A 17573-nucleotide genomic window follows, 5' to 3' on the forward strand; every position below is an offset into this window, starting at 1 on the left:
ATCAGATCACTACTGTGTAGTTTAAATGCTTACAGTTTTATACTTCAGTAAGGCTAAATGAAACAAAAAACCCTCATCTTTAAAACTCAAAAGTTATTTTAAGATTTTTAAAAATGTATTATTTATTCGCTAGAGATGAAGAGAAATCAAGAAAGAAGGGGGAGACAGGTAGAGAGAGAGAAAGAAAGACTGGCCTGCAGCACTACTTAACTGCTTGGAAGCTTTCAACCTGTAGGTGGGGACTGGGGACTTGAACCTGGGTATTTAACATTGTCACAGGGACTAGGCAGGGGTGCACTCAATCAGGTCCATCCCTGCCCAGTCCCTCATTAAGATGATATTTAATTATATCCTTTACAATGCTTTTTTTTTTCACTCTTAGGTTAGTAGTGCCTAAATATAAGATAATTGGGCAACTGGTGACTTTTTGCTCACCTTTGTTGCCCAAAGTTCTGAAGGGTCTATGCTCAGGCCCAGCATATTTTTCTTGTGCTAATCTCTTTTTTTTGGGGGGTGGGGGTGGGGGTTATTACTGGGTTCAGTGCCTGCATATGAATCCACTGCTCCTGGAGGCCATTTTTCCCATTTTTGTTGCCCTTGTTGTTATTGTTAATTGTTGTTATTGCTGTTGTTGGATAGGATAGAGAGAAATTGACAGAGGAGGGGAAGATAGAAAGGGGGAGAGAAGTATAGACACCTGCATACCTGCTTCACCACTTGTGAAGGGACCCCTCTGCAAGTAGGTTGCCGGGAGCTCAAACTATAATCCTTAACACTGGTCCTTGTCCTTTGTACCATGTGTGCTTAACTTGTATGCTACCACCCGACCCCTTGTGTTAATTTCTTTCTCTTTTTTTTTCCTTTTTTTAAAAGCATTTTTTTAAATCTTGTTTTAAATTTGTTATTGGATAGAAACAGAGAGAAATTGAGAAGGGAGAGGGAGATAGAGACAGAGAGACACCTGTAGCCCTGCTTCACCACTGGTGAAGCTTTCCTCCCTGCAAGTGGGGACCAAGGGCTTGAACCTGGGTCCTTGTGCACTGTAATGTGTGTACTTAGCCAGATGTGCCACCACCTAGTCCCTGTGCTAATTTCTTAAATACTGTCAGAGTCTGAGCTTGGGTCCCTGCAAACTCTGTAAGTTACAATTTAAATAATTCAGTCTCTAACCTAGTTAAGATGACCTCGTGTAAGATGAATGAACTAAATTATTTAACTCTTGCAAAGGTAGTATTGAGCTAGGTTCTGAGGGGCAAACCACAAAGCATAAAACTAGGACCTCTAACTAGTGCTAGATTTTAAACTCAAGCCTGAAAACTGAAGTAAGATATGGTTGCACACAAGAAAGCTTTTTAAAAAGGGAAAGTGTGAGCAGACACTTTCAGGCAGATTTGAAGAATTTAAGCTGTTGAGTTTGAGCAGCTGAAAGAGTTCATCTAAACAAGTTGTGGACTATGGAAAATGGCTGAGGCTGTGGGGAAGTTGACTGGGGAAGCTGTGTCAAGAGTCAGGTGTGTACATTTAAGAAAAATATTTCAGCTAGTACCACAGCATTTATTAGACTTTCTTATAACTTTGTGATGCAAGTTGACAATCTGTAGCCAGTATTGAACCATAACTTTTTCTTGTTTTTGCCTTATTGCAGGGGACCAAAAAGTATCATCTTCTTTACTACCCATGTAAATGGCTCTTGTAGTAAGTATATCTTAATCCCTGAAAAGAATGTCCTGTTGTCTGTTCATGGTAGATTATTCTGGGTTCTAAGAGATAGAAGCATTAAAGATCCTTCCATTCTCCTGTAATTTTAATAAAGACAGTTGTTAACAATCTTTAAAATCTTGAAAGTTAGAACCAAATTACTATACTGTGCCTAGATCAAATAAAAATCAGGCTATACATTGAGATAGTATACTTAATTTTAATAATGTGTATTCATATAAATCAAATATTAGGCTATAAACAGCAACAAATTGAAACGTATACTTAATTCTGCAAAAGAGCACAGAATGTATTTATGTGGGTAAAATCATTAGTTCCCAATCGATGGCACAGTTTGAAAGAAGAAATAAAATTATGTATTTATTAATTCAACAAGTTAATTTCATTTATTCACTGATTCATTTGAGTAGTATGCTGAAAAAACTATTTTAAGCAAGACACCCAATCATATTCTCATGGAGCTTAAATTCAAGGAAGGATGTTAAATGATGAACAAGAAGAAAGAGAGAGAGAAAGAGAAGAGCATGTCTGCTGGGAGTGGTGGAGTTGTATAGCCCAAGACCCCAATGAAGCCCTTGTGGCAAAGGAAGAGAAAGGGGGGGGGGGAATCAGTCCCAAAGCTGACTTCCCTTATCTAATATCATACTATACTTATATTGTCACTTTATTAACATTCATAGGATTAAAAACCCTCTAGGGCTTTAGGGTTAAAAATTAAGGACATCTCTAAATAGTTGTTTTGAATAGAGGCTCATGAGTAAGTGAAATTTTAATTAGTTTTTTGTCTTGTTTAAGAAGCTGACCTTGGTACACTGGAATTATGGAGAACTTCAGACTTGGGGAAAACCTTCAAAACCATTGGTGTAAAAATCTACTCTTTCGGTCTTGGGGGACGTTTCCTTTTTGCTTCTGTGATGGCTGATAAGGTGGGTATTTGCTTCTTACACTTCACTTTGATATTTCAATGATTAGACTTTATACTGATACATTTTACTAGTTGTACTGCTAGTTTTTTTTTTTTCTCTCTTCTGAGTTAACTCTGCACTTTGACCTTTTATCACAGCATGAATTCTGGTTTCTTTTTCAAGATACATAAACCCATTATTCAAGAGGGAAGGGGGAGACGGAGATAGAGAGAGAGAGAGAGACACCTGCAGCCCTGCTTCACCACTTGTGAAACTTTCCCCCTGCAGATGGGGACCGGGGACTCGAACCCTGGTTATTATACATTGTAACATGTGCACACAACCAGGTGTGCCTCCACCTGGCCCCCACAAACCCATTATTTGGGCTTTACTCAGACATGGGTATCTGAAAAAAACAGTGTGTTTTCTCATTATCCTATATTAGTAATAAAAAAATAATAAAATTGAGTACCAACTATAAACTCAGTACTATTCTGGGTTCTGTGAATGCAACAGTGGAGAAAACTATCCTATTCCTATATTATATATATATATATATATATATGTATAATATTAAACAAAGCTTATATTCAAGTAGGGTGAAAAATTCTAAAATCATATAATATGATATCAAGTAATGACTCATGCTACAAAAAGTTCTAAAACCAAAGCAAAAAATAGAAAGTGGCAGGAATTGGAAAAGTGCTATTTTAGATAGAGTAGTTTGGAAGTTTGGAAGGGCTCTGCCAGAAGTGAGAACATCTTGCAAAATGCACATGAACATGTACAAAGACCCAGGTTCAAGCCCCTCATCCCTATTACATGGGGCAAGCTTCGTGAGTGGTGAAACAGTGCTGCAGCTATCTTTCTCTGTGGAGATTCAGGAGGAGGAAATAGTAAGTGTTATATGCATTGGGCCTGTGCATACTTGATATGTTAAAGAAAAAAGGTGAACAGCAGTGTGGCAGGTAATAGAAAAAGGTGATCTGAAGTGAGCGCAAAGACCAGGTCATAAGGGGTCCAGGCAGTGGCACACTGGGTTACGTGCACATAGTACGAAGTGCAAGGATTCCAGCTCCGAGCTCCTGGCTCCCCACCTGCGGCAGAGGGGGAGGGGGTATCAGTTCACAAGCAGTGAAGCAGGTTTGCATGTGTCTATATTTCTCTTTCCCTCTTTATCTTCCCAAAGCCTCTCCAATTTCTCTGTCCTATCCAAAAAATCAAAAAAGTGGTCACAGGAGCAGTGGATTTGTAGTGCAAGCACTGGGCCCCAGCGATAACTCTGGAGGCAAAAAAAAAAAAAAAACAGAGAGAGAGAGAGACCAGGTCATATAGAATCTTTATAGGTCATGATTAAGGACTTCAGTCTTATTCTTCATGTATAGGCAAACTGTGAAGGGTAGTGAGTAGGGGAATGATGTAATTTGACTTCTCTTTTGATAGAATAGCTTAATGGGCCTGGAATAGAAACAGCCCAGAGCAGCTGTGAGATTATTACAGTAATGAAAGGGATGATAGATTGGGCCAGGCTTTTAATGGTGGATGAGAGTAGTTATATTGTGGATATATTTATAAATATATAGACAACAAACTGTACTGATGGAATTTATGTGGATTGTGAGAGAATGAAAGGAGCCCAGGATTATTTTAGAGTTCAAGACCTGAGTGACTGGTTGAAATGTGATGCCATTTACTGAGATGGCAAAGACTGCAGGAAAAGTAGGGTTTGTGGAAGAAAAATAAAAAATCCTGTCTCAGGTAGAAGGTACCTACTAGACATCTAAGTGGAAATGTCAAGTAAGCATTTAAGTATGTGAATCTCCCAAAATTGCATGGCATTAAGCCCTGTAACTGGATGATATCTTCTGAAGGAGTGAGTAGGTAGAGAAGAAGTGGGAAGACTGAGCACATCCTGAAGCACCTCAGCACTTAAAGGTTGAATAGAGATGAGAGTCCAGCAGAGGAGACTGAGAGGGAGGGACTAATAAAAGGACAGTGTGATGTCATCAAAGACAAGTGGAAAATAAATGTTTCAAGAAGGAAGAGTGATCAGCTGTATTAAACTCATCTGAGATGTTGAGTTTGATGGGTTCTGACAATTAACCACTGCAGTTGGCAAAATGGAGCTCTTGAGCAGTTTTGCTAGATTACTTAGGTTAAAAGATTGATAAGACTAGATTAAGACAGAATCAGATATGGGGTAATAGACTCAGTAAGTACAGGTAAATCCTTCCAGCAATTTTGTAATATTTTTTATTTGAGGAAATTAAGTAACTTGCCTAGGGTAACCCCAAGTGGACCTTGGTGGAAATCTGACTGGTTCTAGAAACAGCCTCCTTATAATCTTCTGTATTGTTTTGCTATCTACATAGTGAAAATTCTACTGTATGCTTTCAGACTCTAATTTCTACCTGTAACAACCAGACTAAGATTAAAAATAAACATCTAGATATAAACTATAAAAAGAAAATAAATGCATCTGTCATGCCACTCAGCTTTAAAAAATATTTAACATAAGGATGCTATGAGACTAATTCTCATGCCCTGGCTAATTCTGTCTAGTAACTATTTTGAACCACTTATCAGAGAGTAGATGCTAATTGCCTCCTTAACAGACTTAACTAAATACTTCCTGCTCACCTTTCTTAAATTAATTTCTGATTCCCATTGACCTCTTCACAGCCTTGTGTGTTCCCATCATTATAATTGTTCTCAGAGACTTCCTTAAAGAGGAGACATACTACAAACTGACTTCCTTTGTGATCTTCCAAATGTGGATTAAAATTGTATTTTATTTTCTTTTTTTAAAAATTATTTATTCATGAGAAATGATAGGAGAGAGAGACAGAAAGAACCAGATATCACTCTGGTACATGTGCTGCCGGGAACCAAACTTGAGACCTTATGCCTAAGAGTCCAAAGCCTTATACATTGTGCCACCTCCCAGACCACAAATTATATTTTCTATACCCTTAATTATCTTATTATTTGAATAATGTCATAGCTATTTCAAAGACTCCGGATTTTCTGCAGCAATCATTTTAAGAATAATCTGAGTATAAATGACAGAGAGAGAGAGGAGCTAAACTAATGGTCCTATTTGACCCTTAGCTCTATTGAAGGAAATTGGAGTTTCAGAAGTTGGGAAGATAATATCTTTTTTTTTAATTTTTATTAATTCCCTTCTGTTGCCCTTTATTGTTGTAGTCATTATTGTTGTTGTTATTGATGTCATCTGTTGGATAGAACAGAGAGAAATGGAGAGAGATGAGGTAGAAAGAGAGGGGGAGAGAAAGAAAGACACCTGCAGACCTGCTTCACTACCTGTGAAGCGACTCCCCTGCAGGAAGGTAGCCTGGGGCTCGAACCAGGATCCTTACGTCAGTCCTTGCGCTTTGTATCATGTGCGCTTAACCTGCTGTGCTACCGCCCGACTCCCACGGGAAGATAATATCTTACAAGGGATACCAGAATGAAGAAGCCGCAGAGGAAGCCAATTAGCCTTAAAATAAAATGAATTACTTCATTGCCTGAAACTTTGCTGGAGATTAGAAATTGCTTTGGTACTGGGACTTTTCATTATAATAATTGTTCCTAGTAGGGAAATGGATACTGATACTTACTTTTTTTTTTTCTCTTTTTCATCTTCAGTCTACACTTAGAATGCTTAATAATGTTCTTATTCATGTCCGTGGTCTCCTTAGGGGAAATTAAAAGGATAAATATTGGCATTTGTTCCAGGATACAACAAGAAGGATTCATGTGTCAACAGATCATGGGGACACATGGAGCATGGCCCAGCTCCCCTCTGTGGGCCAGGAACAATTCTATTCTATCCTAGCAGCTAATGATGACATGGTCTTCATGCATGTAGATGAACCTGGAGGTGAGAGCTTCTTAGTGGCCAACATTTGACTGCATAGAGATTTAATCTTTGAATGCAACTTTGAGTAGCTTTCCCTCTCATATGTTGATATTTCATCTTATCCCTAGAAATGTATTAGCTCCTAGTGAATACTCTGCCTTAGAGATAATGTGTAACTTCTATCAAAAAGGACACTTGTTTTGGCACTCTAATATAGTTTGTATGCATGCTTAAGTGTTCTAGAGCACTGCTTTTTAAAGAATGGTCAAATTCTTTGTTATCAAATTAAGTACAGAAACAGAGCAAGCATTTATAAAGTTTTATAGTCATTTGGCAAAGTTATATCTATTGAATCTAATGCTAAAACATTGGGAGTTGCATTTTCCTGAACTTTATATCTTCCCCTTCTAGTGATTTTATCATATTATACAGAACTATTGGCTTGTGATATGGATTTAGAAATGGACCCTTCAACACAGATAGATTGAGCAACATTGTTCCAGAGCACAAAGATTTAAAGATGTGTATGATATGAACAGTTTCTCTGCCAATAGAAATTGGATTGTCAGAAAAATCATTATGCATAGAAAAACATAGAAAAAATACATCATGACTTTTCTGACAAATCAGTACATCTGGGAAAAATATTTCTGTAGTATCTGACTTATTAATTTAACAGCTCAGTATCTGCCATATTCTGGGCACAAAACTGAGTACTGGAATTAAAAGATGATATGAGAATGTTGAGCATTAGAATGACTTAAGGATGAGGAGATAGCATAATGTTATACAAAAAGATGATCATGCCTAAGTGTCCAAAGGTCCCAGGTTCAATCCTTAGCACCACTGTAAACCAGAGATGAGTAGTGCTCTAGTAAAATAAATAAACTTTGATTAAATCTCAAGTCTTCTTATCGTTACAAGGAGAGATGGTTAGCTAACTTAAGCAGACAGTCATATAAATAGTTAGACTATATTTTTCAGTCTGTTCCTGCCTAGGATTCAGTGTTTTGTTTGCCTATTTCAGATACTGGATTTGGCACAATTTTTACCTCGGATGATAGAGGAATTGTCTATTCAAAGTCCTTGGATCGGCATCTCTATACTACCACAGGTGGAGAGACGGACTTCACCAATGTGACCTCCCTCCGTGGAGTTTACATAACAAGTGTTCTCTCAGAAGGTACATCTGTGCACAGCTGACCTGCAGATGTGTTGGGAGTGGAAGCTTGCGGGGAGACTTGTGGTCTTGTCCCTTGAGTAATGATGCTTGCTTGGCTGAACAGCCTACCTTTATAAACTCTGGTTTTCTACTTTAGCTAGCTACAGTAGATTGAACTGAGAAAGAGCACGGCAACATAAAGAAACAGATTTATTCTTGTAGAAATAGTCCCATAGAAAGCTTTTTGGTAGGGGCTATATATTGTTTGAGTTTCAAATGAATCTTCTCAATTGGGCTATTCAGACCTACTGCAATGAGCATGAGTTTTGAACCTCTTCTAACTTTTCACCATGTAGAGAGCTTATCAGCAGTCAGCCAAGATTCTTCTCACTTTGTGTAAACTTCCTAAGGCTCTGTTGTGCAAATAGACATAATAATCATTTTACTTTAAAGTACAAAGTCTCTTGGGTTTTATTTATGCATCTAATTTTTGGTAGATAGTAGGTAATTGTGTTTTTTTCTAAATATTTATTTTATTTATTACATACCGGACATACACAGAGAGTTTAATATGAAGGAGAGACAGAGAGAGAAAAGCCAGAGCACTACTCTGGTGCATGCAATGCTGAGGTTAAAACAGGAACCTCAGGCATGAAAGTGTAATATTGCACCAGTTGAGCTACTTCCCTAGCTGCTTTTTCTTTGTTTGTTTGTTTGTTTTTGTAAAGAACTTAAAACTGTGGTATACAAAGTTATACATTATAATGGCCCCCTCTTTACTCCCTCTTCACTACTGTTCACTTACTGTACTCCAGCTCCCTACTGATTTATGTATTTGCCACCAGGACTTCACTGGGGTTTCATGCCTATGCAATTTGCCTTTCCCAGTGAACCTCCCCCCCCCAAATATAGACAGAGTAGAGAGAAAAGAAAGACACCACAGCACTTTGGAAAATTCCCCTTTTGGATGGTGCTCCCATTTAATGACCAAAAACTCAAACCCCGGTCTACTAATCCATTGTGCCGGGTGTTATAAGATTATGGGGCTCCGGAGTTATGATTTATTATATATCAGAGAGGTTAAATGATAAATTGAATTTATGCTTCCAGTGTGTTAAACTTAATATCACTCTTTTCTGTTCAGATAATTCTATCCAGACTATGATCACTTTTGACCAGGGAGGAAGGTGGAAGCGCCTAAGGAAACCGGAAAACAGTGAATGTGATGCTACAGCAAAAAATAAAAACGAGGTTTGTTTCACTCTACTTGTCATGAGCGAAGCAGCTCTTCCATCTGCTCATCATCACTGCCAACTCTTTGAGTAATAAGTGTCATCTTCCACTGGGGTCCACAGATATAATCAAAAAGTTTGGAAATGAGACTAGTAAAATTCACTTAGGACATAAATGGGAACTTCAAAGAAAAGAAAAGTTAAAACACTGTGGATCTTTGAAGGGAAAATGAGACTTTAAATTTGTGTTTTGCCAAATTGATGGGGTAAAAAGGTATGGCATAGCAATTAGTTAGAAGTCACTAAAGCAGTTATGAACACTAGCATCCATGGTTCTTCCATATGGTGCTGGGGATCAGGGTCTCACACAATTAAGGTATGTTCTTTACCTATTATATTATCTTCTGGCCTCTGAGAAGCCAACCTTTCTTCCATACTTCTTTCTTTCCTTCCTTCCTTCCTTCCCCTCTTCCTGCCTTCCCTCCTTCCTGCCTTCCTTCCTTTCTTGCTCTTTCTTGCTCTTTCTTTCTTTCTTTCTTCCTTTCTTTCTTTCTTTCTTTCTTTCCTTTCTTCCTTTGATAGGACAGAGAAATTGAGAGGGAAAGAGTAGAGAGAGGGGAAGAGACACATGCAGTACTTGCTTCACCAGTCATGAAGCTTTCTGCCTACAGGTAGGGACTGGGGGGTTGAACCTGGGTTCTTGCATACTGTAGTGTTGATGTTCAACTGGGTGAACCACCACCTACCTTGAGAAATATTTCTTAAAGACAGGAATGAGTCTTATTTTGAATCACCACATCTTATACAGGGTCTAATGTATGTCAGCATTCTCCAGGTTTCTTTATGTAAAATCATACTTTATTGATCAGAGACTTTGGTTTCTCAGAAGGTTAAACAGATTGTACATGGGAAAATAATTGCATTATTTTATTTCCAGATAATCTGACATAGTTCAGAATCAAGTCTATTCCACTAAAGGGTTAGGAGATATGTCAACTGGTAGAGCACACACCCAGGGTAATGAGTCCCTGGGTTCCATCCTCATTACCATGTGGGTGTGCTAGGGGCTAGGGATAACACCGAGGAATGGGATGGGGGTAGATAGCAAAATGGTTATGCAAAGAGATTTTCATGGATGAGGCTCCAAAGTCCCAGGCTCAGTGCCCAGTACCACCATAAGCTAGAGCTGATCAGTGGTCTGGTTTAAGAAAAAAAAAAAAAAAAAAAAAACACCAGGGGAATAATTGAGTGATATTGTGGTACCTTTCCCACTCTCTTGTCTCTCTTTGAAATAAATAATGGAAAGCTTGATTCTGGGAGGCCACTCAGTGGTATTGCACACACATAAGATTGTGGGTTCATGTGGTCTGGGAGATGGCACAGTGGTTAAGGCACTAGACTCTCAAGCATGATGTACTGAGTTCAGTCCCCAGCAGCACATGAACCAGACTGATGTCTGGTTCTTTCCCTCTCTCCTTCTATCTTTCTCATTAATAAATAAATAAAATCTTTTTAAAAAGAGAGAGAAGAAAAGCTAGAGGTTAAAATGCTAGTGAGTTTAAAAAAAAAGGATTGGGAGTTGGGCGGTAGTACAGTGGGTTAAGCGCACATGGCGCAAAGCACGAAGACTGGCAGAAGGATCCCATTTCGAGCCCCCGGCTCTCCACCTGCAGGGGAGTCACTTCACGGGCAGTGAAGCAGGTCTGCAGGTGTCTGTCTTTCTCTCCTCCTCTCTGTCTTCCCCTCCTTTCTCCATTTCTCTCCTATCCAACAACGACATCAGTAACTACAACAATGGCAACAAAAGGGAATAAATAAATATTTAAAGAATAATAATAATAAATAAGTACAGATGCCAGCAAGAATGTGGAAAAATTGGAATCCTCTGCACTGCTTATAAGAATGAGAAATGGGGGGGTCGGGCGGTGGCGCAGTGGGTTAAGCGCATGTGGCACAAAGCACAGGGACCGGCGTAAGGATCCCGGTTCGAGCCCCCGGCTCCCCACCTGCAGGGGAGTCGCTTCACAGGCGGTGAAGCTATCTTTCTCTCCCCTTCTTTGTCTTCCCCTCCTCTCTCCATTTCTCTCTGTCCTATCCAACAACGAATTGTGTCAACAAGGGCAATAATAATAACCACAACGAAGCTACAACAACAAGGGCAACAAAAGGGGGGGAAAATGGCCTCCAGGAGCGGTGGATTCATGGTGCAGGCACCGAGCCCAGCAATAACCCTGGAGGAGGAAAAAAAAAATAAAAAAGAATGAGAAATGGTAGGAGTTTGGGCGGTAGTGCAATGGGTTAAGCGTACATGGCGTGAGTGCAAGGACCAGGATAAGGATCGCAGTTCGATCCCCTGGCTCCCCACCTGCAGGAGGATCGCATCACGAGTGATGAAACAGGTCTGAAGGTGTCTTTCTCTCCCCCTCTGTCTTCCTCTCCTCTCTCCATTTCTCTCTGTCCTATCCAACAATGACGACATCATCAGCAACAACAACAATAACCACAACAATGTTAAACAAGGGTAACAAAAAGGAAAAAAATGGCCTCCCGGAGCAGTGGATTTGTGGTGTAGGCACCGAGCCCCAACAGTAACCCTGGAGGCAAAAAAAAAAAAAAAAAAAGAATGAGAAATGGCACAATCATTGTAGAAAACAGCATGGAAGTTCCTCAAAAATTAAATGCAGTGCAGAGGTATCAGGTGATCCATCAATTCCATTTCTGGGAATATATCCAGAAGAATAGAAAACAGGGTCTGTCTCAAACTGATATTTGCTCAGCCATGTTTACAGCACCATTATTCACAATAGCCGCCAAAAGGTGGATGCAACACAAATATTTTTGACAAATGGATAAACCAAATGTGGTGTATGCATAAAAGAAAAAAATATCCAACCTTAAAAAGGAAGAAAATTCTGACACATGCTATAGCATGAATGAATCGTAAGGATATTTTGCTAAGTAAAATAAGTTGGTCACAAGAAGACAAATATTATATGGCCCCACTTATATGAGTTATGAGTAGATACAATATTGAATTGTCAGAAAAAAATATGACATACTTTTTTCTGCTTTTCTATGCAAATATGTGTCACAACCCGATAGAATGAGAGCTAAGGGGAGGGGTGATAGAGAGTTGTTTAATGGGCACAGTTTTAGTTTTACAGAGTGAAAGAGTTCTGGAAATGGATGGTGTTGATAGTTGTACAACAGTGTGAATATGCTTAGCACTACTGAGCTGCATTGAAAACCAGTCAAGATGGTACACTTTGATTCTGTACTTTAACCACATTTAAGCAAGTGATCGGAAAAAAAAAATCAGTATCCCAATGATATCTGACAGAAGCTCAGAGCCTAATAAGAAGGATTTGTGAGATGAGTGAACAATTGCACCTTTGGTTTTAATCTAAACTTTGACTTCTCTTCACAGTGCAGCCTTCATATCCACGCCTCCTACAGCATCTCCCAGAAACTAAATGTTCCAGTGGCCCCACTATCAGAGCCTAATGCAGTGGGCATAATCATCGCCCATGGTATGCATCTCTCTCCTCCACAGGCAGTAGTCCCAAGCACACAGCCTCATTCCCAACCCTGAACCCTGTGGAAAACCACCAGAGGTTGTTTCTGGAGTCCTTTGTGAACTTGCTTGCGTGACCATACTTGGGGTTCTTCATAGATTACCATCAGAGAGAAAAATGAGACTTCTCCTTCTCCCAAATCCCCGCCCCTTTTTTTCCTTCCTGTTATAAAAGTCATGAAGAGGGGGCCGAGAGGTAGCACAGTGAGTTAAGCACATATGGCGCAAAGCACAGGGACCTGCGTAAGGATCCCGGTTCGAGCCCCAGCTCCCCACCTGCAGGGGGGTCGCTTCACAAGTGATGAAGCATATCTGCAGGTGTCTGTCTTTCTCTCCCCCTCTCTATCTTCCCCTCCTCTCTCCATTTCTCTCTGTCCTATCCAACATCAATGACAGCAGTAACAATAACAATTATAATAACAGCAATGGTAAACAGGGGCAACAAAAAGGGAAAAAATAGCCTCCAGGAGCAGCAGTGGACTTGCACTGAGCCCCAGCAATAACCATGGTGGCAAAAAAGAAAGTCATGAAGAGGAGGCCTGGAGGTAGCCTGTCCGGTTGAACACAGACATTACCATGCACAAGAAACCAGGTTCAAGCCCTCAGTCCCCACCTGCACAGGGAAAGCTTCCCAAGTGGTGAAGCAGTGCTGCAGGTGTCTCTCTCCCTCTTTTTCTCCCCCTTCCCTCTCAGTTTCTCTCCATCTCTATCTAAAAAATGAATGGATATTTTTAAGTCATGAAGAGAAATAGCCAAAATCTCACAGTTTTTCTTCTGGCTGTAACTCCTCTCTGTTTCACTGTCTGTTTGTGCTGCTGCATGTGTTGCAGGTAGTGTGGGGGATGCCATCTCAGTGATGGTCCCAGATGTGTACCTCTCAGATGATGGGGGTTACTCCTGGTTGAAGATGCTGGAAGGACCCCACCATTACACCATCCTGGATTCTGGAGGCATCATCGTGGCCATTGAGCACAGCGGCCGTCCTATCAATGTGATTAAGTATGCATGAGCTCAGCTCCACCCACACTTTCTACAGAGAGGGCAAAGGGGATGTTCTTCAGTTCCCTGGGTGGAAGTGAGGGTGGAGCAGGGACACTGATTCAGGCTGCATTCTACAGAACTATAGGGGAAGGCTCTTGATAGAGCATTTAGAGCTGTTCAGATGAAATGGCTTTGTTTCTTCCTCTGATTCCCTTTGGCTAGCGTATTTTTCTCAGCCTTTAAATATGTTGTTCTCTTCATAAGAATGTAATACACATACTTAAGGACTCTGGGTGGAAAATAACTCTGTAAGTGCAAGTCCTTATGAAATCATTTTTGTTGATTTAATAGTACCCTATTCTTCCTGCATGACCACCTCCTTTTCTCTGAAATCATTTTTCTAAAGCTCTTTTCTTCTGTCCACTGAATGAATTCCTTTTCCTTGCCCTGTTAAATATGGGCACTAAAAATTAATGTTTTTAATTAAGCTGTCACCTAAGTATGAGATATGTTTGGATCAGACTGCCAGAGTAGCTTTCCTAATATACCCATAAGTGTTGAGCCTCTGTCAGGAACTGTTCTCTAATTGTGATTTCAGGTTTTCCACAGATGAAGGTCAGTGTTGGAAAACTTACACGTTCACCAAGGAACCCATCTACTTTACTGGCTTAGCATCAGAACCAGGGGCGAGGTCCATGAACATCAGCATTTGGGGTTTCACAGATTCTTTCCTGACTCGCCAGTGGGTCTCCTACACCATCGACTTTAAAGATATTCTTAACAGGAACTGTGAGTGTCTCTCCTGACCTTTTTGACCAGAAACTTTTTTTTCATTTATTTTCCCTTTTGTTGCCCTTGTTGTTTTTCATTGTTGTTGTAATTGTTGTTGTTGTTATTGATGTCATTGTTGTTGTATAGGACAGAAAGAAATGTAGAGAGGAGGGGAAGACAGAAAGGGAGAGAGAAAGATAGACACCTGCAGACCTGCTTCACCACCTGTGAAGCGACTCTCCTACAGGTGGGGAGCCGGGAGCTTGAACCAGGATCCTTACATGCACTTAACCCACTGTATTACCGCCCAACTCCCTTGACCAGAGACTTTTAAGCCCTTTTTTCTGTGTAACCAGTTGAGTTTAATTTCTTTTGGCTAAAGGGTCGGGTGGTGGCGCACCTGGTTGAGCGCTCATGTTACAATGTGCTAGGACCCAGGTTCGAGTCCCCAGTCCTCACCTGCAGGGGGAAAGACTGACGAGTGGTGAAGCAGTGCTGCAGGTGTCTGTCTGTCTCTCCCCCGCTCTATCTCCCCTTTCCCTCTCGATTTATGGCTATCTCTGTCCAATAAATAAATAGATAATAATAATAGTAAATTTCTTTAAGCTAGAAAAAGAAAATCCTGTGGAAGTGGATTGAAAGATTCTCCATGTACTCAGTTAGGTTGTAGAATAGTGCCAGAAAAGCTGCTTCCTTCTCTGGAGTAACTCTGTCCAAGAGAAATGAAATGAGGATTGCATATGTTGATGATTTTGTTAGTGACACATAAAAGTAAGATAGGTAAGATTAATTTTAATCATATAGTTAGTATATCCAAAATATTCTCTTTTCTAAGTCTTTTTTTTTTTTACTATATTTATTTACTAGATAGAGACAGCTAGAAATCAAGAAGGAAGAGGGAGATAGAGGGAGAGAGACAGAGAGACACCTACAATATTCTTCACCACTCGTGAATCTTTCCCCCTGCAGGTGTGGGCTGGGGGCTCAAACCTGGGTCCTTGCACATTGTAACATGTGCACTCAACAAGGTGTACTACCATCTGGCCCCTTATCCAAAATATTCTCATTTCAACTGTAAGCAATATTAAAATTGATTGAGATTTTTATATTTTTTATTCTTCTAAGTGTTTTAAACCTGCTTATATTTTACACTCAGAGTAAATCTCAATTTAGAATAGCCTCCTGTGGTGGAGCTTGTCCTATAAGACAGTCTGGCTTTGCACACTGTTAATGGCCCAATTAACATTTTGAGACTTTCTTCTTATGAAAATAGTGTATGCTTGTATTACATTTATTTATTTATTTATTTATTTATTTATTTTATAACACTCAGGGATTTCCACCCCTGATTCCAGCAGATTTATAAAAAGAAAACTTAAGAGCAAAGTGTATTATAAAGAGCATCTAATTGTGTCAAGTATCAAAATGCTGAAGTGTGAAAAGGTTTGTTTGTTTGTTTAACCAGAGCACTGCTCAGCTTTGGTAGATGGTTGTGCAGGGGATTGAACCTGGGACTTCAGAGCCTCAGGCATGAGAGTCTCTTTGCATAACCATTGTGCTATCTACCCCTGCCCAAAGTGTGGAAGTTTTCATGCAAAGAGTTTTGGCTTGAATGTCAGTCATGAGTGAGGATCTGAGATGGCTGCTTGGCAGGTGTGAATTCTGTGACTTCAAAGTAGAAGGCAAGTTGGAAACCCAGAAAATAACCTCAGAAAAGGAATTTGAATGTTCATTATAAAGTGTCCCTACAAAATCACCGTCAAATCCGGGTTCTAGTACCCCAAGTTGCTGACATTGGCTAGAAAATAGGGCGGATGAAAGAAAAAAAAAAAAAGGAAAAACAGTGCCCACTCTGTGACCTGTAGCTACTTGTTGATGTAATACAATAAAAGTCTTAAGGTTTCAAGGTGCTTTGTTCAAATTTCAGTTGTAACTATTAATATACTGTGCTATGGATTCTTTTTATCAGAATATTAATTCAGAGCCTCCTAGAGGAAACAAAAGCATTTGAGTTGGACCTTTTATTTTTATTTTTATTTATTTATAAAACAGAAACACTGACAAGACTATAGTATAAGAGGGGTACAGTTCCCAGCAACAGAGCTGCGTATCCCATCCCCTCCCCTGATAGCTTTCCTATTCTTTATCCCTCCAGGAGTATGGACCCAGGGACATTATGGGGTGCAGAAGGTGGAAGGTCTGGCTTCTGTAATTGCTTCCCCGCTGAACATGGGCATTGATAGGTTGATCCATACTCCCAGCCTGCCTCTCACTTTCCCTAGTGGGAAAAGTGGGGTTCTGGGGATTCGGAGCTCCAGGACACATTGGTGGGGTCATCTGTCCAAGGAAGTTTGGTTGGCATCATGGTAGCATCTGGAACCTGATGGCTGAAAAGAGAGTTAATGTATAAAGCCAAACAAATTGTTGACTAATCATGACTGAAATATTGCAGATGAAGATTTGGGGTCTCTGTTTTGGAAATAGCTAGTAGGTCTATTTTAGGTATATTCCAAAGGGCCTATGACTTTATTAGTATTTGCCTAAGGCTGACATCTGATATGCAGGTGGACCCAGGTTATTGTCTGGGGAAATGGTGTCATGGCTGGAAAAAGGGTTAGAAAGCTGGATCAGGGAAGAGAGTAGCTCCCAAATATGGGAAAAGTATATAAATATTATTGACTATAAACCCCATATTCAGCTTAGGAGCCTATGTAACCTCTACACATCCCTGTAGGTCCGAACTTACATTCTGTGGTTATCAGTAGGAACATTCCAAGTTGTACCAATTTCAGGACCCATCTTCTTCAGGTGGTAGATAGAGTATGTTATCCAACCCCACTTCAGAAGATGGAACAGTATCTACCATTGTTGATCCACACTGGGGGAAAGGGCCTATGGGGGCCCCAAGAGGGGTCTATTACATTGTTTCTGATGGAGATGACCAGTGATAGTGGAGAGAGGGATCTATTCAAGGTCTAGGCTCATCATGTTTGTGTGGGAATCCCAGGACTCCTTGACTAGGACCCCAGCTGATAGGGTGGGGAACCTTTTTTTAAAAAAAAAAAAATCTTTATTTATTTATTTATTGTATAGAGACAGAGAAAAATGGATAGGAAAGGAGGAGCTAAGGAGAAGAGAGAGAGAGACTTGCAGTGGCTTCACCACTCATGAAGTTTCCCCTCTGCATGTGGGGACAAGGCGCTTAACCCAGGTCCTTGCTCATTGTAGCATCTCACTCTGCCACTGCCCAATCCTGGACTTTTTTTTTTTTAAATCTTTATTTATTTATTTCCTTTTGTTGCCTTTGTTGTTTTATTGTTATAGTTATTGATGTCATCGTTGTTGGATAGGACAGAGATAAATG

The 17573-nt window shown here is 40.1% G+C and overlaps 1 protein-coding gene across 2 annotated transcripts in view; it reads left to right on the plus strand.

The window, feature by feature from the left end:
• The window catches only part of SORT1 (sortilin 1), a 76512-nt gene that overhangs the window by 46696 nt on the left and 12243 nt on the right, over positions 1 to 17573 (plus strand). The window contains exons 7-14 of one of the 2 annotated variants that reach the window (XM_007529326.2): positions 1646 to 1695; positions 2515 to 2645; positions 6366 to 6510; positions 7517 to 7672; positions 8796 to 8902; positions 12311 to 12413; positions 13288 to 13456; positions 14037 to 14227. In XM_007529326.2, the coding sequence (XP_007529388.2) occupies positions 1646 to 1695; positions 2515 to 2645; positions 6366 to 6510; positions 7517 to 7672; positions 8796 to 8902; positions 12311 to 12413; positions 13288 to 13456; positions 14037 to 14227 (1052 nt within the window). The remainder of the gene's footprint in view (positions 1 to 1645; positions 1696 to 2514; positions 2646 to 6365; positions 6511 to 7516; positions 7673 to 8795; positions 8903 to 12310; positions 12414 to 13287; positions 13457 to 14036; positions 14228 to 17573) is intronic. The other variant, XM_007529327.3, reaches the window with a different exon arrangement.

This window comes from Erinaceus europaeus, chromosome 11 (assembly GCF_950295315.1).
Source record: "Erinaceus europaeus chromosome 11, mEriEur2.1, whole genome shotgun sequence".
NCBI classification, from domain to species: domain Eukaryota; kingdom Metazoa; phylum Chordata; class Mammalia; order Eulipotyphla; family Erinaceidae; genus Erinaceus; species Erinaceus europaeus.